The 18,857-nt window shown below is 40.8% G+C and overlaps 1 protein-coding gene across 1 annotated transcript; it reads right to left on the bottom strand.

Annotated features, from left to right (window-relative positions):
* Positions 1 to 1,158: 1,158 nt before the first annotated feature.
* LOC133090549 (GTP:AMP phosphotransferase AK3, mitochondrial-like) lies at positions 1,159 to 1,857 on the bottom strand. The gene has a single exon (XM_061188960.1). It carries the CDS (start codon positions 1,855 to 1,857, stop codon positions 1,159 to 1,161), a length of 699 nt encoding a protein of 232 aa, XP_061044943.1.
* Between the last annotated feature and the right edge of the window lie 17,000 nt (positions 1,858 to 18,857).

Genomic DNA, 18,857 nt, shown 5'->3' with positions numbered 1-18,857 from the left:
GCACAGTGTTAACCACTGCACCGCCAGGGAAGTCCCCTAAAACACGTTTCTTAACCTGAGTAACATCTGAAAACATAAGACATCAATTACATTTTCCATTAAAGAAAATTCATTCAATTTTGGAGCTTGTACAAGAACTTATAATGTCAATTTCTAACATGTTATATCCCTCAGTGAACACATATTTTCAAAAGAAAACAAATCATATCAAAGTAATACTTTCCTAAATTTTTTTTTTATAGCAAATTGAAAATTCTGAGTAAACTGAAGGTATGTTTAACAACAAAAGTAATATAGCTCATACGGCCTCCTTATAGGTTTCTTAGTTTAAAGACAGCAGTAAACTCGCATTCTGCAGTGGATTGGTAAATCCAGTTATTTTTATCCGGAATTTTATAGAGGTAGCATCTCAGAAAACCACATCCCCTGTGCTAGAAATGTCTTTTTTGGTATCTGGCTACACAAAAGCTTCTGATGAAATACTTTCTGCAAATTAGTATAATGTTAATTTTTTACTTTTCCAGAAAAATATGAAACCTTACCAATCACTTATTCTTACTGAACACAAGTTAGATTACTGCCAGTTGCTCTTGTACTTTTGGTCTAAAAGAATTTTTTAAAGTTTAGACATTTTTAATGTTTCTGAATTGCACACTCATAGAAGACAGCTGGATAAAACACACTAGACAATTTCAAAAAACAAATCTTTTTTTTATTAATTAATTATTTTTGGCTGCGTTGGGTCTTCGTTGCTGCGTGCAGGCTTTCTCTAGTTGCGCAGGCGGGGGCTACTCTTCGTTGTGGTGCACTGGCTTCTCCTTGCAGTGGCTTTTGTTGTTGTGGAGCACAGGCTCTAGGCCCGTGGGCTTCAGTAGTTGTGGCGCATGGGCTTAGTTACTCCGTGGCATGTGGGATCTTCCCGGACCAGGGCTCGAACCCGTGTCCCCTGCATTGGCAGGCAGATTCTTAACCACTGCGCCACCAAGGAAGTCCCCAAAAGACAAATCTTAGTATCAGACTCATTTGGCATATCCTTAATATCCCGAATAAAATCCACAGAAGTGAAACTAATACAATTTTCAAAGAATTCATTCGTGGTGGGGTCTTAGAACAAGGAACTCCATGTGAAGAAAGGAAGAGTTCTGCTCATCTTGCTAATCACAAGGATTTTTCCTCGTGGGGTAATTGAGTTTTTTGGTGTCTCTGGGGGACTTTTGTTTGCAGGAAAGCATGCATACAGGGGCAGATCTGATTGGTTTCTGTTCCAGAAAATGTTGCCAACACTCCCTTTTTCTCGTAATATTCCAGGACCGGTTTTGTTTGGTCTTCATAAACCTTCATTCTCTTGATAAGTGTCTCTGATTTATCATCCACACGCTGAATGAGAGACTCTCCAGTGACATCATCCACGTCGACTGCTTTGGGAGGGTTAAATTCGAGGTTGTAGCCGCGGCCACTGGCTGGATGAATCCAGCGAGCCGTGAGGCGTTGCCGGATGACCTCAAAGGGCACGTTCAGGTTCATCACCAGGTGTACCTGATAAACTCTATCCAGGGCTTCAGCCTGTGTAAGTGTCCTGGGGAAACCACACAACAGCCAGTTATACTGGGTGAAATTTTTCAGCTCCTGGAGGATCAGCTGAGTCATGAGGTCATCTGGGATGAGCTTCACCTGGGCCATGAAAATGTTGGCCAGCACACCAATTTCTGTGTCCCTCAGCATGTTGTCTCGGAGCACATCCCCGCTGGAGAACTTCTTCAGCTGGAAGTGTTTGATGATGCGCAGCGCCAGGGTGCTCTTGCCGGAGCCCGGGGCGCCCATGATCACGGAGCGCAGGAGCTGCCTTGACGCTCCCATGGCTGCTGAGTGAGGCCAGGGCCAAGCCCACGGTTGGGCTCCTGGTTGGACGCCGGCTGCGCCTGCGCGCTCGCTCTCAGTCTCGGCGGCCCGACGTCGGGGGCAGAGCCACGAAGAAGCGCCGAGGGCGAGAGGGCGTAACCCACGCGGAAACGGACCGACGCTACGGAAGAAGTGCGTATGCGTGAGTTGAAAGATTGAGTCAAGGAATTCTCCCACAATGCAGTGTGAAGGGCGGAAGAGGTGGGAGGTGCGAAAGGGAAATGAAGAAACAAAGTGTAGATTTAAAGCTCCACCTTTCACAGGAGGAAAAGGAGAGGAGGGAGGGATACAGTACTTAAAGAGACAATTAAAGACAAGAATTTCTGGAATTAAAGAATGATACAAGTCACGGGACTAGACAGCGGAACAGTTCAGAACATCTAGAAGCAAATGTTGGCAAAGGTGTAAGTAGGGCTCTCACATTCTGCTGGTGGGGTGTCCCCACAGCTGGTTTGGAAGGCAACTTGGCAGTGGCCATTTTTAAAAAAAATTTCTTGTCAGTATCTTCCTTAGAAAAACACTCTCAAGTGACAAGAAGGCTATAGGATGTTCATTTCAGCCTTATTTATAACAGCAAAAAAGTGTTAACAATTTAACTGTTCATTAATTAGAGAATAGCTAAGTGAACCTTAGCCATACTATGGAATATTACGCAGCAGCTAAAAAGACAGATCTCTATGTGCTAACATGAAAAGATTTATAAGACATTGTAAATGCAAATAGTTGCAGAATGATACAATTTAGGTTAAAGAAAGATGTAATTTATGTTTAAATATAACTATTAAGTGAACTGGGAAGCTGGGTTTCAAGCAGTGGAAGGACATGACTTGATTTTTGTTTTTAGATGATTGCTCCATCTGCAAGAAGGAGAGCAGTTAGAAGGCTATGTCAATAGACCAACAAAGAGGTGAGAAAGTACTATTTTCATTTTAATTTCTTCAATATAAGTGAGATTGAGTATCTTTTCATTTGTTTATGGACCATTTGCACTTTATTTCCATGTAGAATTTTTAAAGTGACAATTACCTTCTAATCACTTCCCTGGAAAAATACTTGGGGTTTGGTTTACTCAACAAGATGTGAAACAGATCCTCAGCTTTGTCTCAGGTGGTCCAAGTGCACTGGCTTAATACAGCATCAGACTGTGCATCATATGGCGCTACTCTGATTAGAGGCTGCTGAGCCACCAACCCTGCATCCGCTTCCTTCTCTAACCATTTTTTAAAAATAAATTTATTTATTTATTTATTTATTTTTGGCTGCGTTGGGTCTTCGTTGATGCATGCGGGCTTTTCTCTAGTTGCGGCAAGTGGGGGCTACTCTTCATTGCGGTGTGCAGGCTTCTCATTGCAGTGCCTTCTCTTGTTGCGGAGTACGGGCTCTAGGCGCGCAGGCTTCAGAAGTTGTGGCCCTTGGGCTCAGTAGTTGTGGCTTGCGGGCTCTAGAGTGCAGGCTTAGTAGTTGTGCCACATGGGCTTAGCTGCTCCACGGCATGTGGGATCTTCCCGGACCAGGGCTCAAACCCGTGTCCCCTTCATTGGCAGGCAGATTCTTAACCACTGCGCCACCAGGGAAGTCCCTCTAACCATTCTTGAGCCACTTCATTTCTGAAAAAGATCCATAAAAATGATGTGATGGCTTGGTCTCATTCTATGAGCAAGAGAGAAAGCTATTTCCAGAAAAAAGATTTTGGTATTGGAAACCTAATTTCTGTATTTGTATTTTATGGTAGCAAAGTAGAACTGCTGCTCTAGTTTCTCAGACTTAAAAAAAAAAATAGTTTTTGCTATTTTAGATCTTTAAGTTAGTCATATAATCTCTTTTATTGTTGCTATATTCAAAAGAGTCACACTGAATACATAAGGTGTTTCAAAAGGTATATAGATATTTAATAGAAATTTAGCTCATATCTTCCAGCAAAGGAAAAAAAAATCACGTTATAACTTGAAACAGTATTTTGCATAATACTAACTGCTTTGCATAATAAAGCAGCACATTATGACTGTCTTTTAGGATAACTAATTATATACATGAAAAGTGATCCTGCCAAGGCCTTTCTATCCTACTAGATAGATTTAACCTTCTAGTGTATTCAACCTTTAACTGAGATATTTAATTTGGTACCAGACTCTGATCACAGAATATTTCAGAGGAGTGTCTGTGGAGTGTGGTAGGGTTCACTTGGCTGTAGGTGTGAGTGGGAGAGGATGTGTCCCAGAGCAGCTTAGAGCAGGCACAGTCGGTGCTGGCCTGCCGGTAAGTGTCAGACTCCTAGAGCACACTGACTCACTTTTGGCTCCTGAGATTACCTCGCCCCTTCCTCCTTTTCCAGACTGATGTTGAACAAGCCACTTGGGACAAAGGGTTATAAAACTTACTCTTAATAGCATCTGGTAAGAGGTTCTTTGACCAAATACATATAAACCAGTAGTAGCCAAGTAACATCAGACAATACATTTGATCTCATTTAGCAAAAAGCATCCAATGCCAACCAGATGTGATTGTGGAAGTTTATGGAAACTTTCTAGATATTTTTCACAGTAATGGAATCCAAATGGCATAGCAGTAAAAGAAAAACAACAGGGGCTCTTCAGATTATGCCGGTTTTTATAGTACTAATCATTCATTCGTTGACTCAGCAAACTTTAATCAGGCATTTATCTGTGTGACCAGTTGTTCTAAGCACAGAGGATGCAGCCTATGAGATAGAAAGAAGCCTGAGTGTCTGTCCCTGTGCCATGACCTTCTCACGGCTATTATGGGCCAGTGTTTCCCAAGGTGTGACAGTTGCTTCTCTGGAGAATGTGAGATAAGTTTAGGTCTCTGTGAAAGAACATTCCCCTCCCCCACCTCCAGGTTTGATAATTGTGTTTTATTTTATTTTTAAAACTATTTTATTATGAAAATTTCACAGATACCTAAAATTAGAGAGGTAATGGTGTAGCCCCATGTACTCTAGTTTCAACAGTGATCAACCTTTTGCTAATCTTGTTCTATCTCATATTTTTTCTTGAGTATGTTAAATAATAACACTTTTAAATTATAATGAAGAGTATGTATGTTTTAATGTGCATAAGAAAAATATAGCTAGCACATCCAACCTAATACTTCACAGTGTTCTTGCTTAGGACAAAACTAAGCTATAAATTTCTTTTAAAACTGTTACACAGGGCAAAGTTCAATGAGGGCGAACATGACTGACTAAAAGACACTCCCCTTCATCGATTCCTTCCCTCATTGAGGCTGGGATGGATAGAAGTGATTCCTTCTTCTATAGGAAATGCTTAGCACCATGTGTGACACTTAATAAGCACCTACAAAAGAGAAGCTAATATTGTGTTTGGGAGCCATCTTTGATTCCAGAGGACTGATACTGGCCAACATTTATGAAGCACTTACTGTGTACAGGCACTGTGGTGGGAGATTTACATATGTTATCTCATTTCCTCTTCACAGCCACACTCTGAGTAGATGTTATGATCTCCATTTTCGGAATTAAAAATCAAGGCTCAGAAAAATGAAGTAACTTAAGGTCACAAAGCTATTAAGTGGCAGGGCTAGGACTTGAGTTGAAAGCCTGTTTTCCTCCAAGGTCCATCATGTTTTCCACCCAGTTCCCAGGACAGCCAGGGCCTACATCCCCACCTCTGGGAAACAGCTGGGGAAAGAACTAGATATGTGGAGTTTGGAGGCTTGGTGTAAACCTGATTCTTCCATTTGCTAAACTTGTGACCTTAAACATTTCATTTCACTTTTTCTGGCCCTCTGTTTCTTGTGCATACAGTGAGGACAATAATACTAATTACCCAGTGTTCGAGCACAGAGTACAATCATTTATATGGAAACTTGACACCGTGGGCACTAAATAAATGTTTGTACTGTATTCACTAACAGGGAATGTGTTCCCACGCCACTAACAGGGAATGTGATCTTGAACAATCCCCTTCCCTTTCTGGGTCTTGGTATCCTCAGCTGTAAAGATGATGGCGTAGGCCCTTAAAGTCCTGCTAGGGATAGTTGTTCCACGATTGTATTCCAATTGGACCACAAGAAATATTAGTGACTGAAGTTAATGGAAATAACTAGGTAAACTTCCATTCAGTGTGATTTTATTTATAATTATGTATACTTATCTTAGTCTGATTCCTTAGAAAGCAGAGCCAGACAATGACATGTTGCTGCTGCTTTGTTAGGAAGAGGTACAGTGCCAAGGAGCAGAAGCCAGAGACCTGAGAGACACAGGAGTGAGGCAGGGAAGGAGGGAGAGAAATTGGAGCAGGGGTAACTGAGCTGGTTGCCACCCACTGCTCCTGGTTGCTCTGTCTTAAAGAAGCAGCCTCTGAAAAGCTGCATCTCAGTCTTTCTGGAGTGAAAAAAAAGAGAATGAATTTATCTACCAGTTTCCAGCTCCTGTTTGGCAACACCTTGACCACGAGGTGTTCATTCCTCTGCAATTATGGGTTGTACAGTTCTGGGCTCTGGGGCAAGATCCCTTGTGTCCCACATCTCAGTGTGAACAGGGAGGCCCAGGATGAGAGGGGTGTGGCCTGGGCACGAGGCTGGGCTCTGAGAAGTGTACCTGCCAGTAGTTGGAACTGGTAGCCATGGTGGTATTTGGAACAAGAGATGGGAGGCTGAGAGGACCTGCAGTGGTGGAGGTGTGTGATACAATAACTTCTGCCCCATTGACTTTTAAACAGAATCTGAAGGGGCTTACTTATAAAATAAGGATGATGATGAGGAGGAAATAATTCATAGAAATATGAAAAAGAAATGACCTCAGTTTATTACCTGCAAAGGGAGGATAATAATAGTACTTATCCATAAGGTTGTTGTAGTGAAAGAATGATTACAAGAAGCTAGTATTCGTAGAACATTTAAAATATATGTGGCATATAAAAGCCGCTATGCAGATGTTTGTTTTAAAAAAGAAAATATTTAGCCACATGAGCTTTGATGGTTTCTGCAACTAAGCATTACATTTACCTCTAAGCTTTCTAGCAGTTAAGGAAAAAGGGAAAGATGGTAGTTTTCATAATTTACATTATCTGATCAAAATGAGCCTGCTAATTCTGAAAGAGAGCCAGCAGTCTATCTGACAAGAAAACCTAAAGGGAGCTGATCCCAAAGGAACATTAAAAAGCAGAATAAGTAACGTTTTCAAAATGATTACTTCGGTAAGATGTGCTGAGGAATGTCTCACATGGCTAATTCATTCACTGATATTTTACCAGACACAGTATTTATGGGAGCTAAGATAGAGAGGTTCAGATCTGTAGCCTTCTGATGTGTTACCCTGAATTAGTGGTTCTCAAGCAGGGGCAGTTTTGCCCCCCAAAGGATGGGGGCAGACATTTGACAATGTCTGGTGATATTTTAGGTTGTCACAACTTGGGGATGGACGGTGGTAATGCTGCTGGTCTCCAATGGATAGAGGCCAGAGATGCTATTAATATTGCGTGGGATGTACATATACTAAAAAAACTTGCTGGTTATCTGAAATTCAAATTTAACTGGGAACGCTGTGTTTAAATTTGCTAACTCCAGCAGCTACACTTCCTACATTGCACAGGACAGCCCTCCACAACAAAGGATTATCAGGCCCCAAACGTGAATAGTACTGAAGGGGAGAAACTCTGCCCTAAATGAGTATAGATCTTTGCATACTTTCCTGGAGCAAGGGAGACATAGTATGGACATTAAGATATCTTTTGTTTAAGATTAGTTAGCTGACAGTTTCAGGTCCAAACCTCTGGCCTCAGCCTAGCTTATTTATATCTGTGATGCTGACAGAAGCTCGAATCCTGTCTCCAACAAACAAGTGTCAAAGTGGACATTGCATAGGCAGCTTCTTGAACACTCCCATTGCTCTTTAAATATCTCCTCTTTGTGGCACTTGTCACCTGGTGCCTCATCTGGTTACCTGGAGAGATTTATTGCATAAGCACTCAGGTAATCTGATGTTGAACAAGGTGATTCAGGCAGGAAATAGAGCATGCAGTACTTGAGGGGATTACATTCTAGTTGCAGAAGTCTTTCAAGGGAAGGATACCCTAGGAAGGCACTGGCAATCCTGTCTTCATGTAAGAGTAAGGAAAGGTTCGGGGGTTGACTGAATGACAAGCTGGGACAGAGAGCTGGGTGAAATCCATTTTCCAGAGGAGGGGCCAGTCTCTTGACTGAGCGGTGCGGGTGGGCCATGGTCAGGCTCCAGGGAGACATGGTCTTTCCACGGAGAAAGCGCAGGCAGGTGTACATCCCTGAAAGAGGATAGCAGAAAAGACTTGGTGGGAAGTCAAGATTTTAATCCCCCTCCTCTGCTTCTCTGGCGACCTATCACCAAGACTCATGTCATACTGCTTTCTTTGGTTTTATTAGACACTCCTACATGTAATAGAAGCCAAATAATTCCCCCATGGTATACATCATAAAGAAAATATTCCCTAAGTAGAGCTGGAAAGGGTCACAATTTAAACTCCCTCCTGAAAATATCAGTGAGTTTACCCCTCACCTCCACCTGCCTCCCAGGCCTGGCATGAGATACATAAGGATTATTGGGGTCTTCAGTTGTCCAGAGGATACGCTTTGCATTCAGCAAACTACAGAAATTGCGTTACAAACCATGAAAAGGCACAGAAAGGGGAAATCAGCTGCCAGCTGCTCTCCAGCTAAATTGCTTATTTAAGAGGGTGGAAGATGCTCTCTACTCCGTGCTGGCTCACCTGTGGTTACACAGACACCTGTCATATTCTTAATCCACATCCATCATTTTTGGCCTCTCCTTAGTCATTTCTTAGGTGTGGAGAGATGGCTTCTGCATTTCCAATTCCATGACTCAGTAAAGAAAACTGAAAGCAGAACCATGCTTGGTATGATGTAATGTAATAACAGACGTTCACACCGGTGACCCTGATTAACCCAGAAAGGATTCAGTTACACTTACTGTTCTCTGCTCAGAGGGCAGCGAACTTTATCATCTACTTTTCAAGGCTTGACATCAAAAATAATTGCTGAAAGTAATATTTTTTGTGATTGAAGCGTTAGTTTCAATTTTCTGAAAAATTGACCCCCATGATGCATTCCCTTATCGATTTGGGTTGGGAAATAAGGTACCACTGTACTTTCATAATGTGCTGCGACTCCCAAAGGTACAGGTGATTTCTCATTGGCTTCATTTTGAGTTGGAGGGTTCTTGATGACATACAGTCATTCTTTAAAAAATAAACTTTTTTTGATGGAATAATTTTAGATTTGCAGAAAAGTTGCGTACGTAGTACGGAGTTTTCCTCTGCCTCATCCTCCAGTTTCCCCTGTTGTTAACATCTTACATAACCACCATACATTTGTTGCAACTGAGAAACCAACCTTGGTACATTGTATTAACTAAACTCCAGACTTTATTTGAATTCCACCACCTTTTGGATTAATGTCCTCTTTCTCTTCCAGATTCCAGTTCAGGCAACCACATTACATTTAATTGTCATATCTCCTCAGTCTCCTCTTGTCTGCGACAGTTTCCTCGTCTTTCCTTGTTTTTTGTGACTTTGACAGTCTTGAGGAGTACTTGGCAAGGTATCCCATAGAATGGGTTTGTCTTTTGTTTTTCACATGATTATAAGTTTCTGGAAAGGATACCAAAGAGGTAAAGTGCTCTTCTTGTCACATGATATCAGGGGTACATGATACCACCTGATATCTCTGGTGATAGTAAATCTTTTTGCTTGGCCAAGGTGGTGTCTGCCAGGTTTCTCCACTGTACAGTCAGTACTTATCCCTTCCCCTACTATGTCTAGCCTTAGGAACTGAGTCTAGCCTACCCTTGGGAAGGATGGGGTTAGGCTCTACCTCCTGGAGGGAGAGTATCTACTTATATTATTTGGAATTCTTGCATAAGAAAGATTTCATACAGCCATTTTAATGAGATATTTTAATAAATATATATGCCAGACTCCCAGATTCAGCAAATGTTAACATTTTGCCAAATATGCTTCAGATCTTTATTTTAAATAGATTTAAAAAAATTGTTACAGATATGGTTGAAGTCTCCTTTGTATTTCTTCGTTAGCCCATTCTTCTTCCTCCTTCCCTTCAGGTAACAATTAACCATGTTTTTACATATATGTGTATATCCATGAAAGGATTTTCCATATTTATGTTTCATTGTGCAACCTGCTTTTTTCATTCAACTTTATGTTTCTGAGGTCTATCCAGGTTGAAGCAGGCATATGGGAAGGCATCTTAATCTTAACCAGTAAATTGTCTCCAAATCACTTTATAAATTGGATTATTTATGGAAAAGTTTCCTGCAGACTGTTAATCCTCCCCATGGTGTGTGAATTTGTGGAAAGTGAAAGATACCTCCTAACCTTGGTCTTAGAAGCTGGGCTGGGGTTGGGGTGGCTTCCAGAAAGGTGAGAGGGAAAACAGGAGCTAATTACCCTTTTTGATGTTTCCTACATTCTCTTTCTACTGGCTGTCCCTCTCCTTATTCTTTCTATCTGGCTACCCCTTTCTCCAACATCTGTGTCCTGACTTCCCACCTTCCCACCTTCCCCAGTGTAGGTGAGTCTTCAGACCAAGTACCTGATAATCAGTGAGGATGACTGGAGATGGCCCCATCAGCCCTCTAGAGACAGTGCAAGGCACTATAGGACTGAAGGTAATAGGGTTTCAACACCTGAGCTCCAAACTCAAATGTCTTATGACTCAAACTTGATATGTTTCAAACTAACCTTTCCCCACAAGCTGTTCTTCCACCAGCGTTCCTAACTTCAGTAGCCATCCACTTGCCAAAGTCAGAAACCTGGGAGTTGTTCTTGACTCCTACCTTTCTCTCTCCCGCTAACTCATGCCCCAAGTCCTATTATTCTTATTTCCTAAATAACTTAATTCTTCTATTTCTCTCTAGCTCCATACCACCACTCTCATCCAAGTTATATTAACTCACACCCAAATTACTGCAGCGTGTGCTCAGCTGGACGCCCTGCCCCCAGTCTTGCCCCCTCCAATCTCTCTTCCCTCCACTCTGCAGGCTAGAGAAATCAAGTCATATTACTCCCCCAGCTCAGCCTTCCCCATTGGCCTTAGGACAAAATCTGAGCTTCTAACAAGATTCACAAAACCCCCAAAGCTCTCTTTTGCTTATGCCTCTAGTCTCACTTCCTACCCTCTTTGCCTCAGACTTTATTGACCAGTCATAACCAGTTTCTTTCACTTTCCCAAATGCACTGTGCTCCCCGAACTCTGAGGCCTTCACACATGCTCTTCTCTCTTCCAAGGATATGCCCTAATCCAACTTTAGTCAGCTTTCAGTTTGTAGCTGAAATACTCCTTTCTGTGCAACAATAACTCTGACAAAGACTTTCTTCTTGACCAAACTTTAGACAGCCTCCTCTGAGCCCTTTTTTGGACTAGACCTTGTCCTTGGGCCCTGTCCTTAGCCTGCTGAGGCCAGTTTTCTCAAGAATCCCGCTAAGACAGGTTAGTGAGAATCCTCCCTTCCTTGATGTCTGACCACCTTTGATATCTCATCAAGTTCCTCATCCCCCACCCTTGATGTCTAAGTCCCTGGCCTGCCTTTAGCAAAAATCCTGTTAGGCCAATTTAGCAAGAATCCCTAACCCTTGAAGTGTCCTCTTAGTAATTTTCCATCCACTGACCCCCCTCACTCTGCTTGTTGGCTGTGAACCCCTATCTGTCTATACTGGCTTTGGAATTGAGCTCAGTTTTATACTGAAGTCTCTTTCCCCTACTGCAGTAGTTACTGAATAAAATCTGCCTTTACTACCTTTAACTGGCGTCTGGCTTTATTTCTTTTTAGCAAGACCCCTAGACTACGTTAGGGTTCCTATCATACCCCTCTTCTACTTCCCCTATCATGATTCTCATTATACTTGATTGTGACTTCTTCTGTAATTGTGTTTTTTAACCTCAAGTTTCCTGAGAGCAAGGATTAGGTCTTGTTCACCATCGTATCCGCAGCACGGCCCAAGACTTGCATGTGTAGGATACGATCATTGTGGAATAATGGAATGAATTTTCAGAGTTGCTCACTTGCTCATATGGAATGTTCCACCGTGACAGGCAGTTTCAGGTAGTGTGATACGTTCCGGAGGTAGTGTGGTGGGCCCTCGCCATAGATGAAATGAATCTGTATCTACTTCTGTACTGTTAGGCAACTCTTTCCTGGGTCTGGTCTGCCCTGGAGCAGAAACACTGACCTGACTTTCTCTAGCGATGTCTCCAAGTGGAACTGGCAGCTGCCTAACTCATTCATTCACTCAGGCAGACTCTGTCATCACAAGTGCCTAAAACCCATGATGGTACATTCTATGTTTGTTTACCCATCTTTCTCTCTATTTTCTGCCTACCACAAAAAATAGACTAGACCTAAGTTAATCAAATTTAATTCTCAGGCACAAAAGATGATTAAGTTCTTTATTTAATGTAACCATTCCTCATTTTACATCTGTCTCTCTGCTTATTTATTTCATTGATGCTTGGAAGTAATTGGTTTTGATACATTTTGGCTCACTGATGAAGAGTGTCAGACACATCTTAAGTTTGACCGGGGGCTGTCTGCTATCTTGAAACAGAGACGTGGCTGATCATTTTCAAACAGAAATATCTTCATTTTCTAATCTATTTTAATAAAGTTTGGAATGTGGGCAAACGAGACAGTGATTACATTAGGTAAAAATTATCTTTTGTCAAGCAAATAGGTTAAAAGCAAAAGACTATCATTAATACTGATATGAAGAGACCAGAGGGACCACCTGTGACTTCTTCGCAGACCACCAGTACTGCCCTCCGAAGGGGGGAAGGTTTCATTGAAACTCCTCTGACTCATGAGGCTGTGTCACAGTTTTGAAGGTTCATGGAAAAGGGAATTCTGTAACCTTCCTGGCAAACCCTTCTAGGTATTAGAAATGCTGACTCTAGGAAACCTGAGTCTATGGATTTTTCACTTAAATTCTTCATGCTGCAGGTAAAACCTAATTCTGTTTATCTTTTTGCAGTGTAGGAGGAAACAGAAGCTTAAAGATGGTAAATTACTTGCCCATAATCTTATCTAGTAAGTGGTAGACTTAGATTTGAACCTAGGCCTGACTCTACAGCAGCCCCTCTTTTGTTCTTAGCCATTGTACTGCCTTGCCCAGTTAATGAGATAGTTCAGTAAACAAGGTCATTCAGTTCCTTAGCTAGCTTGGATTAAAGATAGTGCCTACTATTGGCCATAAACCTGTGTGACTCCAGCTCTATGTCCAGGGCTCAGGTGATTGTGAGGCACCTCACAGGCTCCCTTTGGAAATAGTGGAGATGGATGTAGAAAACTGCAGTGCCGCATGGCCCAGTGTGGTTCGGGAACAAGCCACAAAGCTCTGGCATTGAGCATCCCAGGCCTTTGGTTCAGTTTTATGCTTCATGTTACTCCATAAATTTAGCTCTGACATTTGAAGAGTGGTAAAGGCTAATCTGAGTTTGAGACTGGTAACTCTGTCTCAGATCCCTTGTTTGTAGATGAGGATAATATAGTTCTAGTAGGATCAATGCCATATTACATGTGAAGAGGTTGGAACAGGGCCTAGCGAATAGTAGGCTCTCAATAAAGCTTAGGTATGAAAAATATATTTAAACAGTTGCTATTATATTTGTTATTATAACAACATGAGAACAAAGTGTTTAAACACAGCCATAGCCAATTAAGCAGTGACTAGGCCCTCTGTCCTGAGGTTCCTGACTGGCCAGTGACTAAGCCAGTAAAAGATGGTGACCCCAGCAGCTGCTGCTACAACACATATGCTTACACAGGTGACTAGACACCTTGAGAATTCTGTGCATTCAATATAGCTCTTCCCAGAATTACATACACTGTTTGAGAAAACGTTAGTGTTTACTAATAAAATATTATTGTATTTAACTCTTGTCCCCAAAGCCTTACTTTGTAGTACTCCTGTTTATTTACTCTTGGGTTTCTCTTTTTCATTTCAGCCCAAGATTGTTTTCATTAATCTTATATTTATTCTTCACATTTTTAACCATCCTTTTTACTGAACTCTTATTTTTACATTCTTCTTACTGAATTCATCTTCCTTTTCTCTCTTCATTTGTGTAGTTTTATTTGTTTCATACTCTGACGTTTAATCTTTCATAAACAGTTCTTACATATAGCTCATCTGTTTTTTAACACTTCTTAAAATAAAACTTAAAACCTTTGTTTAAGTACCTAAATGCTCAAACTGCACAGGATTATTTTCTTGCTGTAAAACACCTAGAAATGCATAGAATTCTTATAAGCACTTGTCCAGCCTTTATTAGCTTCAAAATACTGAACATCTGTTTAAAAGTTATAATTGTAGAAACTCTATGTTTTACTTTAAAACATGTAACAAACAAAGCTCAGAAATGCATAACATGATTATGAAGTGTCCCCTGACATTGTTAGCAATTCTTTAATTAACAGACATGGTCTTATGAGCTCACTAGATACTTGCACATTCATTAGCTGGAGGGGCCCCATGAGGAACTGTTTCAGAGGAATTAGGAGGATGCATGTCTGCGTTCTCCATTGTCACCTTAGCCCACAGGTAAAGCTGATGGGGTTCCCCTTCCGCCTTATACACAGACACAAACACGCCCACATGCCTTGGGCTATCCTGAAACTTTCTCCTTGAAGACCACATTAGATGTTCATCTTGATCAGATTTTATCTCCCCGTAAAGGAAAGGAGGGAGACTGTGTCACACAAACGTACCCACACCCGTGTCCGCAGCGCCCCCCGCCCCCCCCGCCAACGCCGACAGCCCTGTATTTGTGAATGAGTGTACGTGCATGGACCGAGTGGGGTAGAAAATACCTAAAGGGAGTTTGTTAGGAAGAGAAACCACATGTTTCAGTTCTTCCTAACATTCTAGCTGCTGATGAATGTGAGGCCACTGTCATTCATGTCCTTATCTTTCTCTAAGCAAAAACCCTGTCATGAAAATGACAATGTGACCGTGCAGCTGGACTCATGCAAATATAAAGAGGTTACTGAGAGGTCAGGGCCCTAATTTAGGAAGATTTAATGGGACCTGCTTACAGGACCTTCTGGGTACCTTGTTAGCGCATACACACTAATCATGTACATCTGCCCAGGGCCAGCTGCCCACGCGGAAGGTTCTGAGTGTCCACACGGTGAGTCAACAGGTGGCTACCACCTCCCAGGCATGTAAACGCTCTACCTCTTTTAGCTGCTTCTTCTGGCTGCTGGTAGCAGGAAGTAGCTGCATTAATGCAGATGCATCCTAAGTGTCAAGGTTGGAGAAATAAAAAGTATTAGAAAGTGAAGGGTTTTTCAGAGATTTAAAGTTCCTATATGAACTAACGTTGAATTTGTAGGAAATTTTGCTTTGGAGATTGAGGTAAAGAGAGTCTGATTTCTGAAGTCTAACTATGACTCAGCAAACCACCACGGGCACCAGATATCAGAGGAATGCACCCCTCGCTCTGTGTCAAGGCAGCAGTTGGAAACAGCTGCTCGGTGCAAATTTATCTGGATGATCACAGCATCAGAAAGAGACCCAGGTTTATGTCAGGACCTGGGCCAGAGACCAGCGAGACTTTTTTCTAGGAAATGGCTGCAGCGCCAGCAAACTTTTTGTACGAGATATAGAAACAATACAACGTCAAGCTCTGAAATTTTTTTTTTTTTTAAAAAGCTCTAAGACTGTTTATTCTTTTATTTTTTAATCTTTATTTATTTATTTATTTCACACACACACACACACACACACACACACACACACTGTATTTTATTTTTACAAGAGATAAATAGACTGACGCCAAGCATTGTACATGGATGACCACAACAAAAGCAACAATGATTGCAATTACCAAACATGAAACACACTCATACTATGTCATAATATTGACATTCAGTCCAGTAATCCTCCACTGTAACAGCTCCTTTACTTTGCAGTGAAAATTGTATATTCTTTGCCTCTGAGTCCTTGTGGGATTTTTTTTTTTTTTAATTCAAACAGAAAGTCACAAAAATTATACTCATCCTCATCAGTTCACTCAGTCCCATGTAATTAATTTTTTTTTTCATCTTGATCTTTTGTTAGCACTTTTATAAGTTCATCAGTTTTTCATTAGAGTTCTGAAAATGCTTATTCATTCAGTTCAGCAGTACAGTCAGTTACCAGAAACCTGTACTTGTCAGAGTCTTTTCCATGAATTTCTTGAAGATGAAACCCTTTTATAGGAACATATTTGTAAAAGCATCAGAGTACACCCAGAACTGTCTGTAAATGACAAAAGACTTAAAAATGACCATGGTTAAAGATTTGATGAAAGTTCATAATAATGCAGTTGACAAGAAAATTAGTTATTTCTGAGATATACATTTTAAAGTAATAACTAGGATTATGACTTATAACATTATACCAGAACATATAAGATTTTTAGAAATTTCATGTAATGTCTGAAACATTAATATTAACATATTTCCATACAAATAACCCAATGAAAGTTTAGTATTAGCTGTTTTGTTTGTTTTTTTATACTGCAGGTTCTTATTAGTCATCAATTTTATACACATCAGTGTATACATGTCAATTCCAATCGCCCAATTCAGCACACCACCATCCCCACCCCACCGCAGTTTTCCCCCCTTGGTGTCCATATGTCTGTTCTCTACATCTGTGTCTCAACTTCTGCCCTGCAAACCGGCTCATCTGTACCATTTTTCTAGGTTCCACGTACATGCGTTAATATACGATATTTGTTTTTCTCTTTCTGACTTACTTCACTCTGTATGACAGTCTCTAGATCCATCCACATCTCAACAAATGACTCAATTTCGTTCCTTTTTATGGCTGAGTAATATTCCATTGTATATATGTACCACAACTTCTTTATCCATTCGTCTGTTGATGGGCATTTAGGTTGCTTCCATGACCTGGCTATTGTAAATAGTGCTGCAGTGAACATTCGGGTGCATGTGTCTTTTTGAATTACGGTTTTCTCTGGGTATATGCCCAGTAGTGGGATTGCAGGGTCATATGGTAATTCTATTTTTAGTTTTTTAAGGAACCTCCATACCGTTCTCCATAGTGGCTGTATCAATTTACATTCCCACCAACAGTGCAAGAGGGTTCCCTTTTCTCCACACCCTCTCCAGCATTTGTTGTTTGTAGATTTTCTGATGATGCCCATTCTAACTGGTGTGAGGTGATACCTCATTGTAGTTTTGATTTGCATTTCTCTAATAGTTAGTGATGTTGAGCATCTTTTCATGTGCTTCGTGGCCGTCTATATGTCTTCTTTGGAGAAATGTCTATTTAGGTCTTCTGCCCATTTTTGGATTGGGGTGTTTGTTTCTTTAATATTGAGCTGAATGAGCTGTTTATATATTTTGGAGATTAATCCTTTGTCCGTTGATTCGTTTGCAAATATTTTCTCCCATTCTGAGGGTTGTCTTTTGGTCTTGTTTATGGTTTCCTTTGCTGTGCAAAAGCTTTTAAGTTTCATTAGGTCCCATTTGTTTATTTTTGTTTTTATTTCCATTACTCTAGGAGGTGGATCAAAAAAGATCTTGCTGTGATTGATGTCAAAGAGTGTTCTTCCTATGTTTTCCTCTAAGAGTTTTATAGTGTCCAGTCTTACATTTAGGTCTGTAATCCATTTTGAGTTTATTTTTGTGTATGGTGTTAGGGAGTATTCTAATTTCATTCTTTTACATGTAGCTGTCCAGTTTTCCCAGCACCACTTATTGAAGAGACTGTCTTTTCTCCATTGTATATCTTTGCCTCCTTTGTCATAGATTAGTTGACCATAGGTGTGTGGGTTTATCTCTGGGCTTTCTATCTTGTTCCATTGATCTATGTTTCTGTTTTTGTGCCAGTACCATATTGTCTTGATTACTGTAGCTTTGTAGTATAGTCTGAAGTCAGGGAGTCTGATTCCTCCAGCTCCGTTTTTTTCCCTCAAGACTGCTTTGGCTCTTCGGGGTCTTTTGTGTCTCCACACAAATTTTAAGATGATTTGTTCTAGTTCCGTAAAAAATGCCATTGGTAATTTGATAGGGATTGCATTGAATCTGTAGATTGCTTTGGGTAGTATAGTCATTTTCACAATGTTGATTCTTCCAATCCAAGAACATGGTATATCTCTCCATCTGTTGGTATCATCTTTAATTTCTTTCATCAGTGTCTTATAGTTTTCTGCACACAGGTCTTTTGTTTCCCTAGGTAGGTTTATTCCTAAGTATTTTATTCTTTTTGTTGCAGTGGTAGTTGGGAGTGTTTCCTTAATTTCTCTTTCAGATTTTTCATCATTAGTATATAGGAATGCAAGAGATTTCTGTGCATTAATTTTGTATCCTGCAACTTTACCATATTCATTAATTAGCTCTAGCAGTTTTCTGGTGGCAGTTTTATTACTGGAAAAGTAGAGATATTCTTTCTTTCTATAGTTGCTGTAATCCATAGCAGGCAAGGGAAGCTGCAGGGTTCCTAAAGGTTCTCTAAGGGAGTCTGTTACAGTTCCCCACTTCTGTGTCCATAGGACAGAGAAACATTAGACAGCAGGCTACATAGGGACTTACAGAATCATGGTTCTCAAACATCCAACCTAACCACAAATCTGTTTCTATATAATTGGTTGAAAGTTCATTTCTTAGACTGTGCAGTCTTTTCTTGAGCGATTTGTAAAGTGAAATCTTAACTTCACCTATATAGAATTTTTCCTGTATTTTGTCCCATCTACGCAATATCATTGACTCAGATCCCTGTCTTGGAAGAAGGACAAAGGGAGATGGGAGAGGAAAACAGTGATATTGGTTGCCAGGTTTTTTGGAAATGGACTAATATACCTAAAAGTTCATTTTCCAGAATCAATCTTAGAGATAACCACTAGCTACTCTATTTTATCAGATAGCTTTTGCCACATAATAAACTGCCTCCAAAGTTGTG

This window comes from Eubalaena glacialis, chromosome 4 (assembly GCF_028564815.1).
Source record: "Eubalaena glacialis isolate mEubGla1 chromosome 4, mEubGla1.1.hap2.+ XY, whole genome shotgun sequence".
Lineage (NCBI taxonomy): Eukaryota > Metazoa > Chordata > Mammalia > Artiodactyla > Balaenidae > Eubalaena > Eubalaena glacialis.
Note: the sequence above shows the minus strand (reverse complement) of the source record. Positions and strands in the feature narration are given on the sequence as shown.

Excerpts from the sequence above, each read along its gene's own strand:
- LOC133090549 (XM_061188960.1), bottom strand. The coding sequence starts at position 1,857 with ATGGGAGCGTCAAGGCAGCTCCTGCGCTCCGTGATCATGGGCGCCCCG.